The following is a 23,004-nucleotide window of genomic DNA, read 5'->3' on the forward strand; positions in this document are numbered from 1 at the left end:
ACAGTTTGTGCCCTTCAACAAGGCAGTAAGTACTGCAGTATTTTACTTCACTCAAAGCATGTTCATGGATGTAAAGACACGCTTCGGTACAGAAAAACAATGTAGCTCTTCCTCTGTGGCTGCCACTGCTAGCTGGGTGACTATCAGATTGGGTTAAGGGGAAAAATTACTTTAGTCAGCCATCTGTTCAGCTGCATCTGAGGCAGGAAGAGATTAACGATTTATTTTCTATGTAATTTGGTTGATCCTTTTTTGTTTTCAAGCAGGAGTTTTAATAACAAAAGAAATGCACCTAGATAAAATGATAGACAAGTTCTGTTGTCTTTCTACAAAAATAAATATACTGTTATCTCATAGACTCATAGACTTTAGGGTCAGAAGGGACCAATATGATCATCTAGTCTGACCTCCTGCACAAAGCAGGCCACAGAATCCTACCCATCCACTTCTATAACAAACCCCTAACCTATGTCTGAGTTACTGAAGTCTTCAAATTGTGGTTTGAAGACCTCAAGCTGCAGAGAATCCACCAGCAAGTGACGTATGCCCCACGCTGCAGAGGAAGGCGAAAAACCTCCAGGGCCTTTGCCAATCTGCCCCGGAGGAAAATTCCTTCCTGACCCCAAATATGGCGATCAGCTAAACCCTGAGCATGTGGGCAAGACTCACCAGCCAGCACTCTGGAAAGAATTCTCTGCAGTAACTCAGATCCCATCCCATCTAACATGCTATTACAGACCACTGGGCATACTTACCTGCTGATAATCAAAGATCAGTTGCCAAAATTAAGCTGTCCATCATACCATCCTTTCCATAAACTTATCACGCTTAGTCTTAAAGCCAGATATGTCTTTTGCCCCCACTACTCCCCTTGGAAGAATGGTCCAGAACTTGACTTCTCTAATGGTTAGAAACCTTCGTCTAATTTCAAGTCTAAACTTCCTAATGTCCAGTTTATACCCTTTTGTTCTTGTGTCTACATTGGTACTAAGCTTAAATAATTCCTCTCCGTCCCTAATATTAATCCCTCTGATATGTTTATAAAGAGCAAGCATATCCCCCCTCAACCTTCTTTTGGTTAGGCTAAACAAGCCAAGCTCTTTGAGTCTCCTTTCATAAGACAGGTTTTCCGTTCCTCGGATAATACTAGTAGCCCGTCTCTGAATCTGTTCCAGTTTGAATTCATCCTTCTTAAACATGGGAGACCAGAACTGCACACAGTATTCCAGATGAGGTCTCACCAGTGCCTTATGTAACGGTACTAACACCTCCTTATCTGTAAAACCTGCGCTATTTATCCAACATGACCTGATCCTGCCAACACTTACCCACTTACTGGCTTTACTGACAGAAGTATTTCCACTGAATTCATGTTTACATTTACACAAACATCTTTGCAGGTCTGGGTACCAACTTACCAGCTAATCACTTATTAAATATCAGTTTTTTATTTTTGTATTTTTTAATTTAGAGATTTAGAAGCAGAAATAAAGCCTTAAAATACCCAATTTTGGATTACAATTGGGTGTTGGTATATTGGATGGAGAGGGCTATTACACTTGAATATTCAAAAATAGTTAAATATTTTTTGTAAAATGTTGTTTGTTTAAAAAAAAAAAGCCGAACTTGGACCAAATGTTATAAATTGAAGCATAAATTGAGAATTTTTTAAAATTATTTGTTGAATTAAGTGTACAAGTACAATCATGGAGATTCCTACTACATCTAGCAGAATTTGGATTTTACAAATCACAGCCCAGATCTTGCAAAGACTTACTCAGATAATTATCTTCTACATATATGATTAATCCTATTAAGTAATTGGAACTACTCACGTGCATAAATCTCAGGATGGGGACTTTAGGAAGTATAATGAATGAAATAATCTATTTTGTACTATTGTATCTAGCCATGGAATCCAGATTTTTGTAAAACATTATTTCTCCCTGTATCAACTCATTCTTAACTGTGGCACACTATGAAACTTTATAAAATGCATACACATCAAGATAGTTTCAGATTTCTCTTGCTGTCTAACACACAAAATATCACAAGAAAAAAGATTTATTCAGACATTTCTGTTTGTCAAAAGCATTTTCTTGAAGAGGAATACCCCAGAGTACCATCTTAGATCCTTGGATAGTTTTCATTCTCTTCCAGTAGTTCATTCACTCTTTGTTTTATATATTCCCAGTATTATTGTAATTTTACACAATTCCAAACAGTATCTATTAAGTCAGCATTTTCTGTATTGCATCTCCAACATGATGCCAATTTTATTGCCAAGTTATGCACTTCTGAAGATAACGGTTTATTACAGTGACAGTTTATACAGACTTTTAATGATAGAAGTATTCTAATAAACTATTTTGAATGATCTTTTTACCCACATAGCGGTAGATAATTTTTTTCCTGTAATTAAATAGTCTTCCTGAAAATTACATCTTTGGTAGGCCCTGAAAGTCTCTTATTATTGTGTTGGAAGCTGGCACTTTGAGGGCTGTGGAGGCAGACATGAATTTCAAATGCTCTTTCCTCCTAAGAAAATGTAGTATGATAACTAGTCTCTCATGGGTGTTTGCTCATTCTGGTTGTCTCTGTCATACTTTGCATGTCATTTGGGTTATCTGCTGGAGCTAAATTGCTACATTATCTTATAAATTATGTATCAGAGTTATGTTTCTGTCCACACCAACACAGTGTGTGTGCTGTATCTCAAATGGAGAAATTAGTTTGTGATCTATATATGCCCTTACTGAAAACTGGTTGGGAACGTAGTAAGCCTAATAGTGTTAGAAAGCAGATTTGAAGTAATGACATGAACAAACTGTTTTCTTTGGTTCTAAAACTTCAATCTTATTCACTCTTTTTAATCCACTCTTTAAAATTCTTTCTTGCTTAATAAATTGACCTAGATTGTAATTTAACTTCCAGCTTCCCTCTAAGAACTTCTCTTTGGGTATAGCTACACTCGAAACTTCAAAGCGCTGCTCTTTGAAGTGTGAGTGTAGTCACAGCGCCAGCGCTGGGAGAGAGGTCTCCCAGTGCTGCACGTACTCCACATCCTCATGGGGTTTAGCTTGCAGTGCTAGGAGCTGTGCTACCAGCGCTGTGGCACTGTTTACACTGTCGCTTTACAGCGCTGTATCTTGCAGCGCTCAGGGGGGTGTTTTTTTCACACCCCTGAGCAAGAAAGTTGCAGCGCTGTAAAGCGCCAGTGTAGCCATGGCCTTTGAAACCTATTTTTCATTCAAGGTCACAACATGAGCAGAGCGCTGTGTATGCTCATCGTGATAGCAGATACAGCATACGTGCATGGTTTTGTTAGACCATGTCATTGGGCATTTGAGTAGGGTATTAACTTGTTACAGCTCAAAGGATCATACTGAAAAAGTCAAACCTCAGGACAATCTGGGAGTTGAATTTAACAAGCTGGATCAACTTTTCATATTTGTTAAATAGTGGCATTATCAAACTGCAGTTTCTCTTTAACTGTCTGACAGCATTGTTTAAGATCTGCACCCCTCTTCCATTTCTCACTCTTCCTTTATGCTTCGTTTAGTGCCTGGCATTCCTACCCTATCCTAATGTGCCAGACACCCCACCAGACCTTCTTTTCATTCAAATTCCACCTGAAAACTCACTTTCCTGTGAGCTCCGCAAATAGGCTTACCCACGTCACTAAAAATGCTCTCATCACCCAATACTTTATTGTTCTTTTTTTTTAAAAGACCCCTCTAAGCACCATCCTCTGAATGTCCCTGTCCTTTTTTTGTGTCTGACCTTTCTGTTTTTTTCAGATTGTAAACTCCCCTTGGGGCAAGGTCTGTCTCTTGTCTTTTGTGTCTTGTTCCATACAAGCATGCTGTCAGCGCTTTACAGATAACTAATAATAGTATTTTCCAGTGCTGCACACTAATGCAAAACACAGTTTCACTAAAACATGAGCCTCCTGGTGCTGCAGAGTTAATGGAAGTAAATGATCTGAGTGTCTGAGAGCAGTGAAACTCCTGTCTGGGGATAAAAAAAAGAGGGTTGTGCAACAGATTCTCAACTATTTAACTGGACCTTGACTGTGGTAAGACTGTGCTCTACAAAAGGACCTTTCAGGGTAAGGTTATAAAATCGGCTTTAGTTTCACATTGTAGGCCTCTGATTGGTGTGATGGTGCACTCTACAATCTTAGAAGTCTTCAGTTTCTACACAGAGGGGTCTGTCAGTACTTGGCTAGCTCAGCCTCCGCCTCTGGAGTATGTAGCTGAATATTAAGTTCCTGCAGTCTGTCTGACAAAAAGAAAAGATGCTGAAGTTCAGTCTCCTCTTGATATGCACACAATTCCTAATAGCATTAATGGGAGTAACATGCATACATTCAGCCAAATCCGCCAGTCCTAATATGGGCAAAACTTTCTGTCAGTTAATGGGAGTTCGGCCTGTCTAAAGAACTCTCACTGACTCAGTACCTTGCACGACTGGGCTCTTAGACCGCTTCTGACAGAATCCTGTACAGCTTCGGAGTGGGGAGCTTTCCAGTGTTACATATGACATTTGATGTTATTGTCATTGTTGGCATAAGCACAAAGTACATCTTTCCAAGAGGTAATCCAGAGTCTGAGATTGGCTCTCTAAATAATTTTGGAATACTGTATTAATTTGAAAACAGATAAATCTGTGCCTACATAGACACTCTTCCGTCATGTCTTTCAGCATGCACATCTCTGAAAGCCAACAGGAATTCTTCAGAATGCTAGATGAGAAAATTGAAAAGGTAAGACTCAAATAAATAAATGTTTTTGTGTGATAACTACAGAGAGTACAGTAGATGACTGACATGCAGGTATCCTAGCCACATGAAAGGAGGAATTCAGCCACAGTATATTTAATATTCCATGCTTTACCAGTTCTAGACGATATGTCAGTTTCGACTTGAAGCAGCCACTTGTTGGCATAAACCATTATGGGAGTTAGTTGTCTCAATGATGCTTTTGTGTGCAGGAGAGATGAGAAAAGGGTAGGGCAAGAGGTTACAGAGTGAGAACAGTTTGGGAAGGAAACCTAATTTTGGAAAAGTATCCAAACCAATCATGAATGGCAAATTAAAGTTAGCCCAAGCATTAAGGGAGAGCGTGGATCAATTAATAAACAGAATAGCAAAGCAGGTTTTTATACTTCTTATAATTTTTATACTCTCTAGTATTGAAGTTTTGTTTCATCTTTTTTTGGGGGGTGGGGGTGTTGAAATTTAATCCTACTGTCAGAATTATCAACTGTCATTTAAAGATCTTTCTTGAAATAATGATAATGGTCTCATTTTATTTATTGACAAGCCTTTTCAAATTGACCAGCCTTGCAAAAAGCCATGAATAGAGACTTCAGTTATAAGCATCTCTGCAACAGACCTTCACTGAATAGAGATGATAACACTAGAGATTTTTCAGAACAGTGTAGGAGATTTAGGCACATAGATCCTGCTAGCCTGTTTTGCAAATCTCAAAGAATATTTTTATAGCAACTTTCATTTGTGAATCTCAGAGCACTTTACACACCTTTATTAACAAAACCTCACCGCATTGCTGTAATGTATTATTACCAGTGGGAAACCGAGGCATTAGAAGCTAAATGACTTATGCAGGACATCTAGCAAGTCAGTGACAAGTTCAGGAGCCAGGACGCAGAAGTCCTCTTTCCATTTCCCCTACTATAATCACTAGTTGATACTCTCTCATGAATTCAGCAAAGACTCCTGTGGCACCTTATAGACTAAAAGACGTTTTGGAGCATGAGCTTTCGTGGGTGAATACCCACTTCGTCAGATGCATGTAGTGGAAATCTCCAGGGGCAGGTATATATATATGCAAGCAAGAAGCAGGCTAGAGGTAACGAGGTTAGTTCAATCAGGGAGGATGATGCCCTCTTCTAGCAGCTGAGGTGTGAAAACCAAGGGAGGAGAAACTGGTTTTGTAGTTGGCAAGCCATTCACAGTCTTTGTTTAATCCTGAGCTGATGGTGTCAAATTTGCAGATGAACTGAAGCTCAGCAGTTTCTCTTTGAAGTCTGGTCCTGAACTTTTTTTGCTGCAGGATGGCCACCTTAAGATCTGCTATAGTGTGGCCAGGGAGGTTGAAGTGTTCTCCTACAGGTTTTTGTATATTGCCATTCCTAATATCTGATTTGTGTCCATTTATCCTTTTCCGTAGAGACTGTCCAGTTTGGCCGATGTACATAGCAGAGGGGCATTGCTGGCATATGATGGCGTATATTACATTGGTGGACGTGCAGGTGAATCAACCGGTGATGGTTTGGCTGATCTGGTTAGGTCCTGTGATGGTGTCGCTGGTGTAGATATGTGGGCAGAGTTGGCATCGAGGTTTGTTGCATGGATTGGTTCCTGAGTTAGAGTTACTGTGGTGCAGTGTGCAGTTTCTGGTGAGAATATGCTTCAGGTTGGCAGGTTGTCCGTGGGCCTGAAAGTATTCTTTGAGTTGGAGATGGCAAAAGTAGGCTTCCAGATCGCCGCAGTCTAAACTCCTACCTGCCACATGGGGCCACAACCGTGGTATCCCTAACCCACCCAGCAATATCATCAATCTATCCAACCATACTCTCAGCCCAGAAGAAAAGTCTGTCCTATCTCGGGGACTCTCTTTCTGCCCTGCCACCCCCACTAACATGATACAGTCTGCGGCGATCTGGAAGCCTACTTTCTCCGTCTCGGACTCAAAGAATACTTTCAGGATAACACTGAACAGCCCACTGATACACAGTTACCCTCCCACGAACAGCACAAGAAGAAAAACTCCACATGGACTCCTCCTGAGGGTCGAAATGACAGTCTGGACCTATACATAGAATGCTTCCGCCGACATGCACAGGCAGAAATTGTGGAAAAACAACGTCACTTGCCTCATAACCTAAGTCGTGCAGAACGCAATGCCATCCACAGCCTCAGAAACCACCCTGACATTATAAACAAAGAGGCTGATAAAGGAGGTGCTGTAGTCATCATGATTAGGTCTGACTACCAAAAGGAGGCCGCCAGACAACTCTCCAATACCAAATTCTACAGGCCACTTCCCTCAGATCCCACTGGGGAATACACTAAGAAACTGCACCGTCTACTCAGGACACTCCCTACACTAACACTGGAACAAATCAACATACCCTTAGAGCCCCGATCAGGGTTATTCTAAATACTACCCAAGATCCACAAACTCGGAAATCCTGGACGTCCCATCATCTCGGGCATTGGCACTCTCACTGAAAGATTGTCTGGATATGTGGATTCTCTACTCAGACCCTATGCCACCAGCATTCCCAGCTATCTGAGTGATACCACTGATTTCCTGAGGAAGCTACAATGCATTGGTGACCTTCCAGATAACACCATCCTAGCCACCATGGATGTAGAGGCTCCCTACACAAACATCCCACACACAGATAGAATACAAGGTGTCAGGAACAGTATCCCTGATGATGCCACAGCACAACTGGTTGCTGAGCTCTGTGCCTTTATCCTCACACACAACTATTTCAAATTTGATGACAATAAATACCTCTAGATCAGTGGCACCACTATGGGCACCCGCATGGCCCCACAATATGCCAGCATTTTTATGGCTGACCTGGAACAACGCTTCCTCAGCTCTCGTCCACTCATGCCCCTTCTCCACCTATGCTACATTGATGATATCTTCATCATCTGGACCCATGGGAAGGAGACTCTGGAAAAATTCCACCATGATTTCAACAGCTTCCACCCTACCATCAACCTCAGCCTGGACCAATCTACACGGGAGGTCCACTTCCTAAACACCACGGTGCAAATAAGTGATGGTCACATTAATACCACCCTATACTGAAAACTTGCCGACCGCTATGCCTACCTTCATGCCTCCAGCTTCCATCCTGGGCACACCACACGATCCATTGTCTACAGCCAAGCACTGAGGTGCAACCGCATCTGCTCTAACCCCTCAGACAGAGACCAACACCTACAGAATCTCCACCAAGCATTCTCAAAACTATAATACCCGCACAAGGAAATAAGGAAATAGATCAGCAGAGCCAGACGTGTACCCAGAAGCCTCCTACTGCAAGACAAACTCAAGAAAGAAACCAACAGGACTCCACTGGCTATCACATACAGTCCCCAGCTAAAACCCCTCCAACGCATCATCAGGGATCTACAACGCATCTTGGACAATGATCCCACACTTTCACAGACCTTGGGTGGCAGGCCAGTCCTCGCCCACAGACAACCTGCCAACCTGAAGCATATTCTCACCAGTAACTGCACACTGCACCATAGTAACTCTAACTCAGGAACCAATCCATGCAACAAACCTCGATGCCAACTCTGTCCACGTATCTACACCAGCGACACCATCACAGGACCTAACCAGATCAGCCACACTATCACCGGTTGATTCACCTGCACGTCCACCAATGTAATATACTCCATCATATGCCAGCAATGCCCCTCTGCTACGTACATCGGCCAGACTGGACAGTCTCTATGGAAAAGGGTAAATGGACACAAATCAGATGTTAGGAATGGCAATATACAAAAACCTGTAGGAGAACACTTCAACCTCCCTGGCCACACAATAGCAGATCTTAAGGTAGTCATCCTGCAGCAAAAAAACTTCAGGACCACACTTCAAAGTTCTGAGCTTCAGAGCTTCAGTTCATCTGCAACTTTGACACCATCAGCTCAGGATTGAACAAAGACTGTGAATGGCTTGCCAACTACAAAACCAGTTTCTCCTCCTAGAGCTGTATTCAATACCCTCCCATTCTCTAACTCATCACCGCAATTTTTAAGTATACTTAATTCTGTTTCAGCTGGCTTCTGAAAATAGAAAGATTACATTATATGATGCACCTCATCCCAAATTAAGCCTAAAATGCACATTCATGAGAGAGTATCAGAGTGGTAGCCGTGTTAGTCTGGATCTGTAAAAGCAGCAAAGAGTCCTGTGGCACCTTATAGACTAACAGACATTTTGAAGCATGAGCTTTCGTGGGTGAATACCCACTTCGTCAGATGCATGTAGTGGAAATTTCCAGGGACAGGTATATATATGGAAGAAAGAAGCAGGCTAGAGGTAACGAGGTTAGTTCAATCAGGGAGGATGAGGCCCTCTTCTAGAAGCTGAGGTGTGAAAACCAAGGACAGACACCAGTTTTTGCTCTGCAACTTTTCATATATGGAAAACAGATTCTGTGAGTTTTTACAAGAACTGGCATATTGGTTGATTGTGAGCTTCTGCCATTTCTGCCAGTGATCACAGTACTTTTGAAAACTGGCAACATGCCTCACTAAGCAAATCACATATTTGTCTCAGGCAACTGAAGTGTTCTTTATTCCCTGAAAAATCACATTTTATTTTGGTGAAAGGGAAAATTTAGAGGAGCTGCAAGTATTTCACTCTGTGACACCAACAAATAGACATTACTATGTATTAAAGAGCATTTTTTAAATACCTGGAGCTGAATTGTTCATTTGGAAGGGGAAAAAATGTTTGGCCTTGAGAGAAGCAACATAAGGTATTTCAGCTGAGTAGAATTCACTCTGTGCTCCCTTTACGCCAAATGATTCCACAGTGACAATTCTACATCTTTTTAATTTAGTTGGAGGATTATTTCCCTAAATGTAATAGTCCAGCCTGAAGTCTCTCTCTTTATTCTTCTGGTTTGGGAGGATGACAGGTAAAGTGTTACACCAGAAAAGGTGCAATGTTTGTGACTGGACTGTTTGGCAGAAGAGTTCTCTGAACAAAGAAGTGTTTATAGGTTCATTATAAGAGCTTTCCCATCTCAGTACTCTATTGTTTCCTGAATATTTAATCAAACAAGGAGCATGGTTTTATTTTAATCTGTGACATACCCTATCAAGGACTGAAAAATAAACTGTCATGTTCATCCACATTGCAGCTGCTTCTAGCCCTGATAAGCATGTTGACCTAATAAATATTTAACACTTATTGCTTGCAGTTTATCATCCTTCATAATATTAAAATGTGTCAGTTAAACAATAGATACTGTAGTAAAGGACATTTTAAAAGGTGTATCTTCCCTAAAGAGTGAACTCATTCCAATGAGTTTGTCTGTGGTGTAGGTTCATATTGTCCTTCATTTTCTGGATTTGTTTCAGAACAATAGACACAATTCACCAGACAAAGAACTAAGAAGGAGGTTGACTCCTTGTTCTCACTGATGGGCAGAATCACATTCTCATACGTTTATGGCTGTCTTCAGTGCCCCTGATAGTAATTTATTATCCCAAGGCCAGGAAATCATTCATAGGAACAAAAGTTACAATTGTATCTGGTAAAACTGAATAAAGAAGCTTCTCTCTTGCTTTTCAAACCAGTGACAACTCAAGAAGACTGGCAGGGATTACTGTACAGCAGAATCCTATATTTGTAGTGTTTGAGGGGTTCGTTTGTTTGAGGAAATGCTCTCTCCATTTTTACTCTTCTTTAAAAGATTTTTTTCTTTAGTAAATATTTGTCAGAAATGTAGTTTTCTAAGTATCTGCCAACAAAGCAAAATGAATGGGAAAATAAGATATTATTTGATTTTTTGTATGTAACGCTTTCTGTCCATTTTAAAGGAAAATACAGGACAATAATAAAACATGCAATTAAAAGGAACTGAAAAATGTTATAAATCTGATTTCAAAAATACTGAGTGAATTACTTGACTTTGTTTGAAGTGGACTGACGTGCCACCAAATTGAGTTGGGAGGAGGCACTGAGATTAGGACTCAGACCAGACCCAGACAACACCAGAAGAAGATTATGTCCGTGTCACAAGTCCTGATGTGTCCAGGGCTTTATTGTCTGACTGTACTGAAAGAAGGCCAGGAAACATTTGACATGGGTTTAATCAGGCCACAAGTTTATTATTAGATGTCTGGGACTATCCTGCAGATAAAAGTGTACAGTGGAGGTAACCCCATTTTTATTCCATAATTATATGGGGGGTTTTACCAGCTCCCCCTCTTTTTCCATCCAGGTTCCCCGCTCCCCTGTAGGAGGGTTATGGTGGGCTATAATAATGGGGGTTGGCTCCCTGCTGTACCAATCATAGGAGTCCCCAACCACCGTGACCCCCTCCCTTCACTCCTTTACTGAACACCTATTTTTAAGTCCTTTTCCAAGCTATTTATCTGGTCACCGTTCCCCGTTCCCGGCCAATAGGAGCTGCTGGGGGCAGTGCCTGAAGCAACAGCCACACACACCCCTGCGCCCCTCCTTCCCCAGGTTCCGTCGGTTCCCGATGCAGCGCGGGGGCAGGGCGGGCAGGCAGGGAACCTGCCCTGCCACCAGTGCACGTTGGGCTGGAGCCACTCTAGGTAAATGCTGGAGGAGTGGGGGTTGGGGGTGGGGGACCGCGAGGAGCTTGCGGGCTGCAGGAAATAACCCCGTGGGCAGCCTGCTCCTTGCAAAAGGGAAGGTTAAGGCACAGGGCAACCAAGCTGACTCTTTCTCAGTAGTTATAACTGCCCCCCGCCATAAAGCGCACAGTTCCCTTCATTTAGCCAGCCAGCTAGCTAAATCTCTTCCCTCGCCCCACTGCTTAAAGGTGCAGGGTGGTCAGTCTGGTTACAAAATGCAGTGAAGGTTCCGTCTCCACTACAAAACAGAACTGTGTTGAAACCGAGTCATGACGTAACTGCATCCACAGACACACTTGTATTTGTAGTGGAGATAGGGATGGAGACTGGCATTATCTAAAGCTGGTATATCGAAGCTATAAAGTGAATAATTTTAAATAAGATAATACGTCTGAATTTAAATTTAAACCCCTAAGGCTGTTAATCAGTTAGTGCTGTTGAGTAAATAACCCAGACATTATAATGTGAACACTATAGAGAATGGAGAGAGTTAGACGTATTTTAAACTGATTGGAGAAAGAAAAGAAGATGACAACTGAATGGGTAGGAAGACTGGTTAAAATAGTAATGCTGCAATCCAAACATGAAATTACAAGAACTGATGTTTTAGCAGCTGAAAATATTAAGTATTTATCAATCCTTGAGATCAAATAAACAATAGTGATATAACTTAGAGAACTAGTATAAGATGGAATGAGGGAAGTCAGTGTCGTAAAAGAATAATGCCCAAGATCTGGAGGAACACTAGGACAGTAGAGCTATACTTAGTACTGGGACAGTAGAGCTGAATTAACTTCCATAAAATGTGATCCAAGGGTAGAACACAGAATGTCATTCCCAACTGAGAAAGTTTCTGTCAGAACTTATTGTAAAAAAAGAAACCAAAAAAAAAAACAAAACCATTGTGAGGCATCCAGATGGAGACATCTGGTATTTTTCTTTGAGTATCTGTCCTTGGTAGAAGACTGAAAACGAATAATAGAAATGGATATCAGCATAATTATGATGATGAAAACCGTATGACTCAGAACACCCAAGGAGTAAGTAAATATAAAATGAAAAAAGCTAAGGACCCAGTACTGAATTCTGAATTATATAAACACATTTAGAGCATAACATGAAAAGCCTGAGCCATTTGTTGTGGCTGCATCCTGGGTCTCACTAGGTTCAGTGCAAGTTTTTCCAGTAACTTCAGTGGCATCAGAATTTGGTTCTTGATTCAGAAAAAAATGAAAGGCATACAATGGGAATCAAATAAGCATTAAGCCATGTGGAAAATTGAGGATGATCAGCACTGAAGTAGTGTTGAATGGTCCATAGTATTGGAAACAGTTTAACTGCCAAAAGATCACTAAGCAATTCTAGTGGTGCTTTTTTAGTAGAGCAGCAGCTTATACCCAGAATGAAAAAGGTCCCTCAGCTCATGCAGTAGAAGTTAATTTTAAATATTTAGTAAATAGAGTTCTGGGGATTCCATGACAATGGTTTCCCCTGCTGTTAGCATAGAAATCTAGAGAAAGCAATAGTGCCATGGGACTTGCTTAGCCCTGTGGTACTGCTGGTTGGACCACCGTAGAGCAGGTACACAAGATAGTGGCTTCAGTTCCTGCTTGATGCAAATATTAGATATATAAAGTATCTAGTGAGGAAGAACAGTAAGAGAAATAGGGAGTCTGAGGGTGTCTCCCTCCCTGCAGCAAAGCAAGGCCTGAGAGGAGGTTGGGTCAGAAATACTCCTTCTGGCTGCTAGTAGCTACAGTCCCAGTCTCATGAAATTTTCCTGCTGGCATGGAACTACTGTGAACATAGTCACAGGCTTTAAAATATGACACACGCATACAAGGAGTTCAAAAATAAAGGGAAGAAATGAGAGAGAATGAGAGGCAGATAGTTAACAGTAGCTTAATCCAGTGACAGTACTTGTTAAAAGTGCTCACCAAAGCATGCCTGAAATCACATAAAAACTTCCCAGTGGAAAGTGAAGAATTTATAAATAGCATCAATTAAGCCTGAAGAAAGAGCCCCTGGAGTAAATTAGAGAGAATTGGGTCAGAGGGACAAGTAATTAGCTTGACCTCAGAAATCAAGGCACAAATATTATCTTCAGAAACTCTAGATAGGGAAAGCAACAAAACAGAAGAGAATAAAACGAAGAAGAGCAATTCTCAGAGTCATCATAGATAGATGGTTTCTGAAGCTATTAATTTTGCTGCAGAATCAACCAGAGCAATTTGTAACATATGCCTGAAGAGGAGTGGAGGTGAGGGGGAGAGAGGGAATTTAAATAATCTCAACATTGTCACAGAAATGGGCATTGACTGCAACATTGTGTTATTGTTGAGGATGTTAAATGGCCATTTTTTAAATGGCACCCACTGTAAAACCTCCAAGGAAAATAGAGATGTATTCTTGTAGGAAGTAGAGACTCCCTATACAGACACACAATTTTGGTGCAGAATACACAGGTCCGCATCTTCAAGTGGTGCTCAGAGTAATGAAGCAGGTACCTCAGCTCATGCTGTTCTGAGATGAATCAGAGATGTAATAATGCACATGATGGAGCAATGCAGGGAGCAAAATTATATCTGAATTAACAAAGAATTGCTATGAAGCACAACATGATAATCAAGATCACTCAGAGCTGGTGATGAAGAAGAAAAGAATTTTCATGTCCTGCTTAAAAAAATATTCCAATCTGTGCTTCCCCCATAATCCAGCAAATAACTGAACAGGAAAGAGAAACCCAAAATTTACTTGGGCCCTGTTCCTACGAAGGTTTTATGGCACATGTTTACCTTTACTGAGTAATCCCTTTAGCTCCAATAGGTCTAGTCAGAGTACAAAGTTAACCATGTGATGCAAGTCTTTGCAGGCTCGGGGCTTTATTTTGCAATTGGGGGGGGGGGGGGATTATGGATGTGCATATGCTTCTAGTACAATGGGGCCCTGATCCTTATCTGGGGTTCATAGGTGCTACCACAGTGCAATTATTATGTGATGGTGATGATGATTTTAAAAAGGGATCTGAAGTGGGGAAGTGGAATATATGAAAATTGCCCTAATAAAAGTGTTTGGAAAAAGAATAATCCTGACAAATGGCCTCCAAGCATTACTATTTTAACCAGATTCTGAAAAATGATTGTTTTACCTTAGCATCACAAGTATGAAGCATGATATTAAAATGAGAAATGAAATTATCTTCATTATAGTCAATATTTTATTTATAAATTATTGTTTCTTTCTCAATCTGTAGGCACATCTAATATACTCCTAGAGCAAAAACATCAGTGCTATGAGATATAATTACATACCTAACAATTAATGTCTGATCTGTGCTGGGGATTTTTTTCATCAATTGTAGTTTCATCAATATAAAACTCTAGTGCAGACTAGGGCAAATCACTTCTTATACCAGTGTGAGATTTATGTCAGTGTAGCTACTCTCGTTCAGAAAACATAAGAGTGTAAACAATTTCTAGAGCTGACTTTTTCACTGAAGACCTAATGTTCTAGAGAGAAGCAGTAGAGAATTTTGAAGTTGCACAATATTTTTAAAGCTTTTGTTCCCTCATTTTGGTATATAACTGATTAAATGATGATGCATTTTCAGTTGCCACTTGACTTTGGCAAACCCTGACTCCAAAAGGAGTTAACATCCTGTTCTTGAATCTCTTAATATCTTCTGAGCACACACATTTATTTATGCATGTGAATCTTTTGTTCCCTTTCCTCTTAAATAAGTATTTTATAAGTGACTTTGTTGCTCTTGAGAAATGCCAGATTGACAGCCCTAGACATTGAAGACCTCTCTCCACAAAACACACTTATAAGCAGATTTCTGCGCAGTGCTACAACAATGTGCCTCACCCTGATCTAGAGGCATCACCTCTGGGATTCGAGAGAAGCTAGGTCTCTCTATGAATTCAATCTTTGTCTTTTCTGCTGAAAACTGCTCACAGCAGAACTGTTCACAATGGTGTTCTTTTATGTTTATACCTGTGCATTGGGAATTGGATTTAAGACCATCAACTTCCATTGGCATAGGCCACCAAACTATCATCCTGTGGTAATGACTCAGTAGATCTCATTAGTAAAACTGTGGGCATGAGACCCAATCAGCAACACAAAGCAGACTCTTGTACAGTGTGAAGCATGCAATTAGAAATAAGTAATTTGCTAACTGAAACATATGCAAATACAGGAGTTTTAGACTAAAACTCATTAGTAAAGTGTTTTGTTCTTAATGCATCCTTTGGTTTACCTTACAGAAAAAGAAATAAAAAATTAATTCAGTGTACAGTTATTTTGTGCCTCCTCTTAGCAATTTCTTTCCACCCCTTCTGTGAACACTGTAAACAAAAACAGATTGATGAAAAGAGTTCCCACCGTAAGAACCACTTTAATGTTTCCCAGCTTTGGGATCTATTCTGAAAGAGGCCACTGTGTAGCGTCAGCCCTTTTAGCAATAGCAGAAGAAAGCACTGTTTGGTGCAATTCATTTTACCCCATCAGGCCAGCAGTCCTCTTCCTCCTTCTCCTTCATTTGCTTTGGTTTCTAGCTAAAGGATTTTGGTGCCAAACTTTGGAGTGATAGTGGAAGCAGTGTCTCCTTAGATACCTTTTTTTTTTCTTCTTTTTTCTGTGTAGAACTCTGTCAGCTGCACAAAACGCCATTTAACTGGGAAGGCTTCAGTATTCCTGCCATGAGAGTTTATTTATCCGTCTGTCATCTAGAAAAACAATGAATTTTATTGTCTATAAAGGATATCATAAAACATACAGAACACTTGCAGTTTCTAGATGCAATAAAAATGGGGGAAGGGGAACCCACCTACTAACTTTTTATTATCCCCAGTGTGTGAGCTGTTGAAGAGAGCTGCATACCATCTTTTTTCCCCCCTTACTTTAATACAAGTCTGTTAGTGTATTTTTTTTGGTACAGGTAATCCTACAAAAATAAGAACTGAGAGGCCAAAAAAGTGGTGTGTGCTGGAAATTACCTGGACTGTTTTTTCCCTCCTTTTATATATTTACTTGATCTTGATAACTGATTAGTTATATTGATAACTTGATTAGTGGGAGCATTTTAAAACTTGTGCTTATTATATTGAACTGGCTATCATATTTGTAAGAATGTTACCCCTTTTGACCCAAGCAGTTAGCCAATGTTCAGGGTTTTGTGGGTTGTTCCCTTTAGAAAGACAGTTTGATGCCATCCTGTTTATTTACAAATAATGTACACAAAGTTCTGTTTCCCTGAGTACAGTAGGAACCGAGATATTGTGTCAAACTATTCCAAGCCTTTTTCTAGCCAACACTCTGACCAGAAAAAACTGTCTCTGTCTATTTCTACACAGCGAATGAAGGTGTGATTGTAGAGTGGGAGGCAGTGCAGGCTAGTTACCTGAGTATGAGCTTGCTGGAGACCCTGGGTATATAGTCAGGCAGCAAGCCCACCTGTGCTATAATCACACCGTCCTTTGCTGTGTAGAAATATCCTTAGTTTTCTCCCAGGGTCACACTGCAGGTGCTTCTCTGGCTGCTCTTGGCTCTCTGTTATCATCTCTGGCTGCTTCTGTGATCTTTCTGTCAGCTTCTCTCACAATCTCACACACTTTCATCAAACAGTACCTAACTCTCTGCATTTGCATTCAGACACTAGTGAAATCCCACTGTTTGTATAGCTCAACTCCTGACCAGCCTCGCATGTGGCCTGGCACTTTGCGTGGTGGCTCTTAATGTTTCATCTATCTTACTCCAAAGGCAGCATAACTGCTTCTTGCATTTGTCCTGAATGAAGTGTGGCTGTCACACACACCAACCTCAAGGAGGAGTCACCTCCCCCCTCGTATGTCTGTAGTTTTTCATTTTAAATGTAACAAGTAACTATCTGATTGTGGACTTGATCTTTCCAAAGCACTGAGCACAGTGGGTCCTTTCTTGGCCCATTAGGACTGCTTACACACTCACAAATGTACTTAAGCACATGCTAAATTTTATCATGAGTAATACCATTGACTTAAATGGGACCACTCACTTGCTTAAAGTTAAGCATGTGCGTAAGTGTTTTGCTTGCAGGGCTGAGCCCTGTGTGGTTTGTACAAGCAAAGAGTCACATATGAATTGCCTTAGGCCATGTCTACCCTTGGAGCAGTCACTATAATGATATAGCTATGCCGGTATACTATATCAGCAAAGCACTGCTCATGTGGATATATATCTTATGTTGGCAAAACCATGCTTTTGCTGGTGTGGCTTATTCCAGCCCTCTCAAGTAAAACAGGCTACCAATAAAAATGCAACATCTATACCGTGGGTAGGCAGCCTGTGGCACGCATACCGAATGCGGCACACGAGCTGATTTTCAGTGACAGTCATACTGCTTGGGTCCTGGCCACCAGGCTGGGGGTGTTGCAGGCACAGAGGGTGCCCGAGGCAAGCAACAGTGGTTCGTGCCCGGAGTGCTTGGCGCCAATGAACACACACCAGGGTGGAGAAGCAAGCAAAGTTTATTTGAGATCTCAAAGCGGTGCTGGGAGACTTAGCATGCCTCAGATCCAGCACCCCTACACAAGCGGCTTTTCCCTTTTTATAAGTTTTTTTTTCTCTTTCTTCTTTCTTCCCCCCCCCCTCCTCCTCCTTCCTCCCCCTGTAGCAGTTACGTAAGCGCAGGTGCATTAAGTAATCTTGGCTGCGGCAGCTCGTTAGTAAGTTTTCCTTCTGCAAATTATCTTGTCCTTCTGCTAAAGGTTCACAGGCCTCATTATTTCTGCTTTAGACCAGTTAGAACTGTTGCAACTGATAACAGCTGTTACACCTGGCCTTTTAGGTCGATTAAAGTTCAAACATGGAGGGACTCTTGTCTGCTGAGGCCTAAAACCAGGAAGGCTCCATACCTTTGTGGCCTTCCACCCTCCCTAGTTACGTAGGGTTATGCTTAGTGACACCAACAGGGGGGCTCTGCATTTTAATTTAATTTTAAATGAAGCTTCTTAAACATTTTAAAAACCTTATTTACTGTACATACAACAATAGTTTAGTTATATATTATAGACCTAAAAAGAGACCTTCTAAAAACGTTAAAATGTATTACTGGCACACGAAACCTTAAATTAGAGTGAATAAGTGAAGACTCGGCACACCACGTCTGAAAGGTTGCCGACCCCTGATCTACACTGATGCCACCCCAGCCTCATCAGTCAAGGATTGCAACTCTTCACACCCCAACCAACAGTATTCTGTAACAGAGACCTGGCCTTAGTCTTAGGCTGTTTCTTCATTAGGGAAAAAAGGTATGGTGTTAACTCAAGTTTGTGGACTTGAGGTAAAATATTGGTACAGACCAGGCAGTTTTCAGTCTAATATTGGATTAAAAACCTAGTCTTTGACTGTTCCTTCTAACTTGTGTGAAAACTACGAACTGGTTTGTCTTTAGTGGACACCTTTATTACAAAGTATTCAGTTTCATCCTACCCTAAAGATATGGGGAGGGGAAGGGAGCCTATTACAAACTTAAGTAAATAAAACTGCTGTTTGTCTTCAAGCTAGACTGCTCCCTCTTCTTCTTGAGAGCTGGTGGATCTGTTCAATGCCATTCCTCCTCACTGCTCCATTTGAAGTTAAAGTGAGAAATGAATCCATATTGCAACTTGAAGCTTTTTAATGTGTAAACACTGATGTGAGGATGTGGTGCAGTGCTGAGATGGCTGTTTGGTATTAATTCAAATAGGGCTCTGTTTTCACTTTGTAATTCAATTAGTATGTTCAGCTGAAGTCTCTCCTCCTGCTAGTTGCTTTAAGGATTGTGTGTAAAAGATCTACATGTCATGCTTCAGGAAAATGTGGGCAGTATCCCTGGTATTTCACCTTGCACTTTCACTCTTTCTCTTTCAAGTGCTGTTGCTGCCTACGCAAGCTAATTGGAACCAGAGAGCTGACAGAATGCTTAAAAAGTAGATCAGGCATCTGAGCCGACTGCCACACCAGGCAATAATTACTTTAAAATGGTCATCACAAGGGAAGCAAACATGGAACTGCCCCATCTTTTAGGCACAGAAGTGAGCAATCCTTTATGCAGTGAAGCAGATAAATAAACAAAATGGCTGATGACAATACCCCAACTTCAATTTAAATTCAAGGCTGGGGCAAGGAGGGTGTCTGTCCATAAGGCTGCTAAGATTTATTCTATGTATGTTTTCAAAAACATTTTCCTTCCATCTTTCTGCTTCACTTTCAAAAATACAGTGGAAAAAAAGAAAAATGGAAGGAGGAAGAGAGGAGATGCTAGTTAACATTAAACAGCCTCTACAGTAATAATGATGCTCGGGGCAGAGCATTTCCCATGGAATAAATGACCAGCTAGTGTTTCCACTTATCACCAGGAAGTATCTTGGGCCTCAGTTATTGTTCTTTAAGGGTGATTTTCACAGCTATACAGTATGTTGGCCCATGTTGATAAGTACTTTATCAGTGCTTAATCAAATAGTTTTGTTAAGAGTTTAGGAATTGTGTCGGTCTCTGAAATAAAGGAAACCAAGTGGTTTTGGCCTTTCTGTAAAATGTTGCCCTGTCTGTCCCCTCCCCATTCTCCCCCCAAAAATCACATGTATTAAAACCAAGTGATTTTTTTTAGCTTTTCTGATGACCACAAAGGTGGGACTAAATATATGGTTATTGAGTGGTAATCTTTTTTTAATCTACTAACAAAACCCACAAATTTCCATCTTCAGCCATTGACAACAAAGCACTGCTGGCCCTAGGGTTTAGACTGGGAGGGCTGATGCAAGGAAACACCACCAAACCAAAGTGGACATGGTTATCCCATGGCAGTTCAATGGGTTTGAGCAACAAACCCAGAGCCACTTTATAGCTTCTATTCCTAGCCAATGTACAGTGCCTGTGTCATGTGCATCAAATAACTTTTAAGCAGCAGCATACAATGAAACAAGATGGCTTTGAACACACACACACACACACACACACACACACACACACACACACACACACACAAAATTATTGCCCATATATGCCTTTATTCTTTGCAATTTTTAAACAATTTGCTCTTAAAAATCTCTTCCTGAGCATAAAGACCTGGCAAGACTGGTCCAATTTCAGTTGTGGGGTATGGGCACAACTCTATTCAAGCTTGTGGCTTTTCACCCATTTGCAGGAGGACTGAATTGTCCCTCTGTGCTTTCAGAATACTATCAGGCTTGTATTCCGTCCGGGGCCCTCTCTACCCCAGACTTCTCCAGAGGCATGAGCTTCCTCTGTTTTTCCTCCTGTTCTTTGCCCCTAGTAACTAGTTCTTTGACATGCTTCAACCAATAATTTTTACCTGTGTGTTTGTGCATGTGTTTGCTGAGTAGCCTGCACATAGGAACAGCAGGAAGTGTAGTGCAGACAGGCTTTTAATACTTGGACTAGGTTTCAAGGATTAATCTTGTCTGTGGGCATTTGGGGTTTGTGTTTGTAGCATGGAGGACCAAGGTCCTAGCACAAGCTTTGGTATTCACTGTGCCTTGAACAGGAGGCCTTGTCCCTTCCTATCCAGCCCCTTTGGAGAGGCTATTGGAGCTGAGGGTACTGGCATTGCATAGACCTTGCACTCAGGGGAATACGTTGAGTCTAACACCTTCATAGTGGCACCAGATTGAGTGAGGTTCTTTGCATCCTCGATGCAACCATGCAGGGCCTGGCACCATCTGGCCCTTGATGTAGAGTAGTTTTGTGGCATTAGAAATGTTTTATAGCATGTATAAATCTTTTGGCATTTATATGGGCAAAACAGAATGGCAGTCTCTGCTATGCAGTGCAGTTTGGAAAGTATCTGTTGTTCAGCAGGCCTTTAGTTACATTGAAGAGTTTAATAATAATACTAAGTGGAATCTCCTCAAGTATTGGTGATGTAGAAAAGCTTGATGAGCAGGAGAACTGTACTACTGGAAGTTTCATATTTGAGATGAGACATAAAACATAACTCACCTGGTCAGTAAGGATTCCCTGAAACTTTTTCACAAGCTTTAGGGTATTAGCCTTGTTGTCCTGGTTTAATTTCAATATGGATGTATTTTGCTTACATAAGAATCCCTTGTTGCTTTTAATGGATAAAGTATTCCTTTTATTTTTCTATTCCCAAAATGGTTGTCTTATTTTGCTAACACTATTATAATGGCTGCTGCCTTGCACTCCATAGGTTGCTGCATTCTAGTGGTGGATCTACATTTCTGCGTCTATTTAGATGTATCTACATGTAAAGTATCTTTGTAAATCAATGTATAGAATCCACTGGGATATGTGGATGAAAGATGTGTGTACTATCCTGTAAACCTGTCATCCTACCCAATGTTTCCAATTACTTATTTGCTTTTCATTCTCTCTTGAATTGTTCATTTGTGTGTGTTTCTTTTTAAAGGGTCGTGATTATTGTTCAGAAGAGGAGGATATCACATAGTGCCAATTCTGCCAATCAAAACAGGATTACTACTGTGTAAATAGATTACAACCCGGTCAAAATCTTTTGGAAGTCTTCTAGAGTGAGCAGCACTACATAGCAAAAGAAGATAATTTCCACATTGTATGCTCCATTCAGTTACAGCGTTTCTTAAAAAAAAAACAGACAAGGAATATTGCTAAGAACTCATATGGAACTGTGTGTGTTGCTACTAGTTAAAACTTGTTGCAACTTTTCACTTTTCTGTGTCCAGGTATGCAGGAAATCTTTAAATTTAATCTGAAAGACACTGTTGATTTTACTAAGGTTGCTGGCCTATTTTCTATCGGATGAGGTAGTGTTATACAAAACTTCCATAACTGAACAGTCAAGCTTCTAAGAAATCATCGAGCTGTTTGTCAGTCCACAGATGGGCTGGAGTGCTTAGTATTACTGGTGATTTCAGCCTTTGGAAATGGGATGTGTTTGCCATAACAGGCCTTGTTTCTCTACTGGCAAGACGTTGAGAAATTATTGTCTGTTAAAAGCATGTTATCACACACATACTGGAAGTGATGCAGGAACAGGAATTTGTATTTTAAAGGGAAAAAGTTTCACTTAATAGGTATCTTAATCAAGGACTAAGCTTACCGTATTGGCTTTTCTGAACGCGAATGGAAGTGTGATCACAATCATTTGAATCCCTTTTTTCTAAGAAAATAAACATTTACTGTTTTTATGTATTCTTGTCTTTTACCATTCATACAGTTGCACCCCTTTATGAGTCTGGGGGACTTGGGAAGGCAAAGGCAGCCCTCTACAGCTACAACTCCAAGATGCTAACACTTTAAAGCACCTATGCCAATTTGGAATGTCTGTTGTGTGTTCTGTAGAGTTTTATTTTTCCGTATTATGCAAAGGAGGATATTATCTTCTTTCGGGCAGATGTAATATTTTTAACAAATATTGTCATGAGTAAAAATAATCCTAAAGGGGCGGGGAAGAGAGAGACTTTTTGTATTTATTCTTTTAAAGTAGTTAGGTAAATGTGCCTGTCTTTATCTTTATATGACAGTGTGTAACCCCAAAAGATGACCACACCAAGAAGAGATTCTGTTTTTGTCAATGTGATACCAGGACACAGAGCTTTCTGTATTAAGTTTGTTTC

At 40.7% G+C, this 23,004-nt stretch overlaps 1 protein-coding gene across 2 annotated transcripts in view; it reads left to right on the forward strand.

Moving 5' to 3' along the window:
- Window positions 1–22,579, forward strand: part of C7H1orf21 (chromosome 7 C1orf21 homolog) — a 213,804-nt gene extending 191,225 nt beyond the window's left edge. For both annotated transcript variants that reach the window (XM_050961480.1, XM_050961481.1), the window contains exons 5-6: window positions 4,708–4,768; window positions 21,819–22,579. In XM_050961480.1, the coding sequence (XP_050817437.1) occupies window positions 4,708–4,768; window positions 21,819–21,857 (100 nt within the window). In that variant the 3' untranslated portion in view covers window positions 21,858–22,579. The remainder of the gene's footprint in view (window positions 1–4,707; window positions 4,769–21,818) is intronic.
- The last annotated feature ends 425 nt before the right edge of the window (window positions 22,580–23,004 follow it).

Source organism: Gopherus flavomarginatus, chromosome 7 (assembly GCF_025201925.1).
Source record: "Gopherus flavomarginatus isolate rGopFla2 chromosome 7, rGopFla2.mat.asm, whole genome shotgun sequence".
Taxonomy (NCBI): domain Eukaryota; kingdom Metazoa; phylum Chordata; order Testudines; family Testudinidae; genus Gopherus; species Gopherus flavomarginatus.